This window comes from Charadrius vociferus, unplaced genomic scaffold (assembly GCF_000708025.1).
Source record: "Charadrius vociferus isolate BGI_N301 unplaced genomic scaffold, ASM70802v2 scaffold262, whole genome shotgun sequence".
NCBI classification, from domain to species: domain Eukaryota; kingdom Metazoa; phylum Chordata; class Aves; order Charadriiformes; family Charadriidae; genus Charadrius; species Charadrius vociferus.
This window is the reverse complement of record NW_009647218.1, coordinates 4,218,203-4,225,743: the sequence shown is the minus strand read 5'-3', so window position 1 is coordinate 4,225,743 and position 7,541 is coordinate 4,218,203. Positions and strand designations below refer to the sequence as shown.

The following is a 7,541-nucleotide window of genomic DNA, read 5'->3' as shown; positions in this document are numbered from 1 at the left end:
ATTCTTTTGATTCAGACAACTATGCCAGTTCTATTCATTCAGAAAATTACAAACTAAACACACAGACAATAGGTTTGGCTTTTATTTAAGACAATATTTGGGAAGCTACTAAACAGGAAACAAATGATGGAAAAAAGAGCAGGTGCCACAAGGAACACAGAAATACTAGTTGATGTATGTCTTCAAAATCAACTCTCCTAAATAAAAAGGAAGAGCATTACCAAAAATTAGACCAACTCACTAAGACTAGTTCAGGTAGGTATTTGGAACTGGATTGTAAAAACGTCTCTGACTTTCAACAGAAATGGTACTGAATGCTACTAGTCCACAAATACATGACTTCAATTTTCATTAGATGAAAGCCCTTAGAAATTTCACCTTTAAAGCTTTTGAGTAAGATCGCCCTTATCTATCTTACACTTACTGCAAGCAGGATTTGGAAGGTAGATACATGCACAAATAATTTTAGCTATAGCTAAGTATGAACTAATTAGAATATGAAATACTGTTCAGTGAGTGTAGATCATAGCTATAGTTCTCCTCCTTTATAGTCATCCTGCTGAGCTGTTGACTTCACATATGTAACACATTAGATTCCTCTGATGAGCCTTCTGTTCATCTGCAGCGATGAAAAGTTAAAGTCTACATTTGTCCGCGACCTGAATTGAAACCAGATAATTCTTAATAGCTGCTGAATTTACTTTGGTTTGTGTATTTTGAAATACTATGTAAAAAAAACATCAAAAGACAGAACTCTTTCTCCTCAATAAAGGCAAAGGATCTGAGCACTTTCTGCTAGCACGGGAAGTTCATACTGGAATAGCAAGATAGATTAACTGAAGAACCCTCCATTGAACATAATCTGTATGAGTAAAGCTACACATATCTCGTTCACTAATAAGCAGGCTGCTGCTGTAATTCCCAGAAAGCATTCAGTTCTGTAATTAGCATATAGAAGTGGACTGTTTCTAAAAGATGTATTTTATTACAGAAGCGAACAGCTGAATTAACAAACCAGAGGCAAAAAGTAACACTGCTAATGCCAAATGATAGTTCTGTATATAAGAAGATTACAAACAACCTTAAAATTATTTTAAATACAGAAAAACCGTTAAGTCTTTTCAGGGCAAGTCTCTCTGCTTGATCTGCAGAAAATACGCGATTGTAGTACTACAGCACTCCTTTGCAACCTTAACTACCAACACGACTGGAGGAAACTGCCACAGCTAGAAAACCCGTGTGCTTCCTCTAGACTGCCTTTCTGTAATAATCTGAAAGCTCTTAGCCACACCCTGCAAACGGATGAAGTTAAAGTCAGCAAACTGCCAACATGAAGTCACAATGCTATTTACAAGCTCTGTACTCCCAGGGGAAAGAAAATTCCCGAACACTTTCTTCCATACTACATTTCCAAATTAGCAACCACTCCATCTAAAATAGGACAAAACCCGACTAAGCAGTGTGCATTTAAATGAAATATATTTCGTTTTATTTTGCATCCATTTCCATTGCCCATCTATTTGTTATAATATTTTGGGACACCTAAGCTTAAATGCCCCTGAAGTTTTAAAGTTGCCAGAACCGAACTGTTAAAGACAAGTTTTGTGGAAGACCTATGTATTTCTTTGTTTTCATAAAGACACTGATTAAGCCTAAATACCTTTCCGTTCTTCAACTACCTAAATCCACAAAGAAACAACAACAAAAAATTGAATTGGTCAGAAAGGACACTTGGAAAAAACAGGACTGTATCTGCTGGATATCTACAGTCTCCTGGAAGATGGGCATCTGGGAAACTAATTTGAACAAAAGGGTCTTACCCTGCTTTCAAGTGACCCACTGCTCCCAGTAGAGCACTGCAGATAGGAGGAAGTGAAGCATGAGTGAGTCTTGGCACATGGGCAGGAAAAGCAAATAGACTGAAAGGAGCGATTTTTTATTTTTTCAATACATGTTACAACAGCAGAAGCAATGCTGAAACACTGTGTCCAGCTCATGCCTACATTTTTGAAGGAAGAAGCTGAAACAACTGAAAAGGATTCAGAAAAGAGCCACAATTATAGCTCAGTTACTGAAGAAACATAATTTTAGGCATGATACTTAAAAAGTCAATTCATTTGGAAGATGTTAAAATGTGACTTGGTCCTTGTCTAAAGAAACATAGAAAAAAGACTGCCAATTGTCATTAGTTTTTAATCTAGAAGAAAGTGGATCTAAGCCATTAGAATATATGGTCAAATAAAAAATTAAAGAGACGCCTTAACATGTTCATTTTTTAAAATCAGAAAGCACAATATGTTACAGCCTGCTACTGGATGCTGTGGATTCTCCAACCTGTGGAAACTGCTAAATTGTGACTGTCTGTTTGCTGTACCACAAACAGAAGAGAGAATTACGTTAAACCTGTGCTCATTCTGTGGATTCTCTCATGTAAAAGGGGCTTTAAAGAAGGAAATGAGTTCTTAGTTCCCACCTGAATTGTGCTTCTATTTCAATATCTAAGCATTCAATTTTCAGGGCTCTGTTTCCTCATTTCTTAACATTAATAAAATAAGTAACAGTAGTGATATAAATAATAACGCGAATTTCAGGATAAACAGCTAAGGCCACAGAGGAAGAAAATAAGACTTGATGCATTCAAAGCAGTCTCCAGTTGTGGCAACACTGAATTACAGATGAAGCTAATGCTTAACTGGGGTTTCACACACTGTATTTATGTATAGATATTAGAATAACACATTAGAGGGAAAATGGTTTAAAACAGAAAAATTCTAAAAGTTGACATGAGATGACTGATGGATTAAGAATCCTAAACAAACCTGAATCCTTTCCTGTTCAATATGCATCATTACACACCACTCTTGGGAATAAAAAGGAGACCGCAAGAAATCTACCGCATAAACTTTTTAAGCCTTGTGTGCCTTGGGTGTATTTAGTCAGATGCGAGCATTAGGCAAGTATTGTTAATACTATTTCTTCTTTAACAATAGCCTGAGGCATAACTTAGTTATGGTTTCTATTAATAAACCATACACTCTCAACAGTAATCCTGCATGTTGCACTAATACTGCATCAAGGGTGCAGTCGTTCAGCACCAGTTCAGCAATTACACTAAAAGAAAAGTCTTTAAAGTCCACTGAACAAAGCACACTTGCAAACACACCTACATTGTATCCTGGGTTCCTAAACTTTACTGTAAAGCTTAGTTTGACTAGTTTGTCAGAAGCTAGTTGAAATTCATACATTAGAAATTCAGGTTTAAATATTTAACTGTATTTAAGAATGATCAGAAAATATATCTGTTGGCAGCACAAACAAGGCTAACAATAATCCACAAAGATAACCAGTAGATGAAGTGATAATTTTCCTCCACTCAGCATTCATGAGACCACATCTACAATACCCTGCCCAATTTTGGGCATTCCAGTATAACAAAGGCATGGATAAAGTGAGGTGAGTTCAGCGGAGTACGACCACAAGACACGGTGGGAACTTTAGCATTTGTGCAGTGAAGATATGCTGTAGGAACTGGGCTTGTTCAGCCTGGAGAAGAGATGACTGTGGTGGGACCCAACAGCAGCCTGCCAGTGCCTACAGGAAGATCATTGAGAAGACAGAGCCACACTCTTCAGTTATGGCGGCAGGAGGGCAAGAGACAATAAGCATAGGTTGAAATAGAAGTTCAAACATAAGGGGAAAACGTTTTCACCATAAGCACAGTAAGGCAGTGGAACAAGTTGCCCAGAAATACTCTGCAGTCTCCATCCTTGGGGAATTAGAGGGTCAGACAGGATAAGGCTCAGAGCAACCTCATCTGACCTCGGAGCTGAAGCTGGTTTGAAGGGAAAGCTGAGGTCCCTTCTAGCCTGAATTTCCCAGTGATCCTATGATATGATAAAGTTGTGAAAAAACATAAATCGACATTTAAATTGATAAATTACACATTGATCTAAAATGCATGGCTGGCGATTACAGTTTTGCTTCGATGTTACACTTAATATTAATGTTGCATGCTTTAGAAAAACATTGTAAAAAGAAAAAGAACAAGAAACAGATACGAACACACAAGGTTTCTTTCTCCACAAACTTCCTCCCCTCTTCAGGTAGCACTTAAGAATTTTATCTGTTACATGTCTATCACATCTGCCTCTGCAAAAGACAGTGTGTTTTCCACTTCTGACCTCCCTGCTCACTCTCTAAGTATGTTTATGGTTTCCAAGTAGGATTATGGTTCTGCAAAGATAAGGCTTTGGGTGATGAGATGCAAGCATGAGACAGGGACAGGTGTTCTTTATCCACATTGTCTGCTGCCATATAAGCAAAGGGACTACAGTTTGGTGGAGGTGACAAGAAGTCAGGGAGCACCCCCACGTGTCTTGCTGCAGTGCTCATCTTACCTTACAGACACCAAAGTTCATGCTGGAACTTGAGAGAAAATACAAACAGTGCAGTACTTTAAGTAACAGTAATCTTTACACTTTCTTAAAAAAAAAAGTAAGAGCTTTTCAGAAGTCTGTTATTCATCTGCAGGCTGGAAATATCTTCATAATAACTCTCATTTCCAGGAGTCTGTATAGCAATGTTATTTAACAACAAGAAGGCCTTCAGACCTAGTATTTTCCTTGCTAAACCCAGGCATAATGCTTGTACAGTTTCACTGTACCTCATCCAAGCAATTGACACGGACATTCTTGCTGCCCAGTAGCCTTCCAGCCTCCTCGGTGTTTCCTTTAGTTGAAGAAAAAAAAAAAAAAGACACAAAGAGAGAGAAGGGGGGTGAGAAAGGGAATAAATTGAGAATCAAGAGGAAAAAGATCAGTTCCATTCCTGATTTGAATCAAAATTTTTGTAGATTAACCACTTGGGATGTAGATTAACCATCAATAAATCAATTGCGCTTAGTGAAGACGCTTAGGAATGAACAGTGTTCTGTTCTAGAAGCTAAAAGCCAAGTAGTCACAACATCAGAGTGGTCTGTGAGCATGCACTAGAAGTAAACATCCATTTTCTGTGAAGTAACTTATCTACACACACACAAGAACAGAACACTAATATGTCTCTTCAAAAACAGCACCAGAACAATTCTGAATGATACTGTAAAATACAGTAAAATGATACTGAGCATTTTAACACATTTTGTACCTTGAACTCTTTTGGAGCATCTTATGTCTAAAAGAGCTATCTAAATTCTCACAAAAGGAAATTATCCCGTTTCAAAGACTCTTCTGGTCTGAATGTAACATGCTTTATCAATTACTCACATCTCCTTTCCTGTTTAAATTTGAAATTTGCAACATGGCAGCTCTCAGGTCCACAAAAGTGGAAAGAATTTGGTTTTGGTAATAGAGAATAGAGGGGGGAAAGGACAATGACTAAGGTAGCTTGATCAATGATAGTTCTAAAAATTACCAAATGCATAAGTAGACTTAAGTCTGAAAAAAATCTGTGCAAGGAAAAACAGGCCATAACTTTGTATTTTTCAATTTGTACAAGAGTCCTTTCAGATAAGCCACAGATCTAATAACCTGATTTAAAGCCCACTGAAGGACTATCATTCAGTAATTTCAATGCAGCTTCAACAGGCATTCAAAAAAATAGAAATAAAAGAACAAAGAGTCTAAGTTTGGGGAATTAAATTTATTGCAAATTAACAGAAGCTTCTGATCACCAATTCAAGCATAAGCAAAGCTCTTTCAGCAGTGATGTACTTAATAAAAACAAGCATTACATCTCTCATTTTAATGACAGGCTTCAGGTTTATCTTCACTATATCACAAGGAGCTGCTCTTCCAGCAAATTTTCAGCAAAGCAACTTCATCTTTGGCTCACTTTCTTTCAAAAGAACATTACAAATACTAGAAATAGTTTATTCTGCTTTTGGTGCAGTTTAACTATACTAAACAAGTTTCTTTACCCATTTTTTTTAAAAATCATTATTTTAGGGGAAAAAAGCCAGTCACCTGAGTCATCTCACACACTCGATAAAGACCCAGTAAAATATACTGACTGAGAGTGAGGTCACTGTCAACCAGCCTACTCCCCCAAATATATATATATGTACTTATATTTTAAACATGTGAGAAGCTTCTTAGGACCTGAAGTAGTTTTCAGAAGAACATCCCAGCAAAAGAACAAACATCAGACAGAGCAAGTCTTCAAGGAGTGATCGTCAAAGCAAATTTTAATGCAAGTAAAGCAAAGCAAAGTTGCATTCACAAATTCAGAGTTCTGTATGACAAAATGTTGAAGAATTTCCAAACAAGACACTAACTGACGAAAGTCAGACTTCTAGAATTGGCTAGAGCTTAAAGCTGGAGCCAGGCTGCTCATAGTGGTGCATGGTAGGAGGCCAAGAGACAACAGGCAGAAGTTGAAAGAAAAAAAAAGCTTCAGACTGGATATAAGGAAAAACATTTTCACTATGAGCCCTTGGAGGTTTTCAAGGCCTGATAGGATATAAAACCCTGAGCAATCTTGTCTGACCTCACAGCTGACCTGCTTTGAGCAGGAGGTTGACCTAGAGACATCCATCCTGAATTATGCTGTGACCTCAATCATAAGCATCAGGTAAGTTAGATAGAAGTGTCTGCAAGACGAAGGCCTGAAACTCTGATTAAAGCAAGTCTGTCAAACTGATTCTGTTCCACAATAAATTCATTGCTGACTGTCCTATGCTTGTGTCTGACTCCGTGTTTTAATATAATTGAGAATGAAGCCCCAAAACTACAAATAAAATTAATTATGGGTTCACATTGTCTCAAAACTACATATAGAAATGCATGGAGCACATCAGGTCTTTTCAGTTTACCTCCAAATGACAAATATCGCTCACGATTTTCAAAATACCATTTGGAGTATAAGTATTTAGTCAGTGCTGTGAAATTCACATTGCTGGACCATGAAATCCAACTGGTATGATAAGCATGATAGAAAGATCCCCAGCAATAAGCGTATGCGCCACATAAGGTGGTGAAACTGCAATGCTTACATGAAATGCAAAATAAAATAGTAAAAGGGATAAGAGGTGCATAATACCCTGGACAAGCTCAAGTTCTGTTAATTGAAGAATGTCCTGTCTGCAAGGACATCCTAGCCTGGCAAGAACACATAGGGAAACCTGTAACAGGCTAAAGAACTGGATTATCAAAAAAAACCCCGTTGTTTTGTTTTTTTTTTTACCCCCAGCTTATTACAAGTCAACAGATACATGTCAACGCCCACGACTAATACGAACACACACAAGAAAGACATAAGCTTTCCTTGGCAGAGTTTTAGACCCGCACAGTTGGGCTTCTCCAGCCCGAACTGTCCATCCAGCAAGGCGCACCCCTTCCAGCCTGGCCGGCAGCCCGCCCCCGTTGCGCTCCCTGCCTGACAGGGGCCTGCCCCGCGCACGGCCAGTGCGGGACAAGCGCGCTCGCCCTTTCAGGGCAACAGCCCTTTGCCCCCGTTAGGGAGAAGGGGGATGGGGCCCACGGGCTGGAAGACAGGCAGGCCCGTAACACGGCTCCCGGGAACGGCGACCCGAGGAGCCCTGCTCC

General features: G+C 38.7%; 1 protein-coding gene across 1 annotated transcript in view; it reads right to left on the bottom strand.

The window, feature by feature from the left end:
* The window catches only part of ANKMY2 (ankyrin repeat and MYND domain containing 2), a 25,627-nt gene that overhangs the window by 14,324 nt on the left and 3,762 nt on the right, over positions 1–7,541 (bottom strand). The window contains exon 2 of the mRNA XM_009879585.1: positions 4,664–4,728. Within this exon, the coding sequence (XP_009877887.1) occupies positions 4,664–4,728 (65 nt within the window). The remainder of the gene's footprint in view (positions 1–4,663; positions 4,729–7,541) is intronic.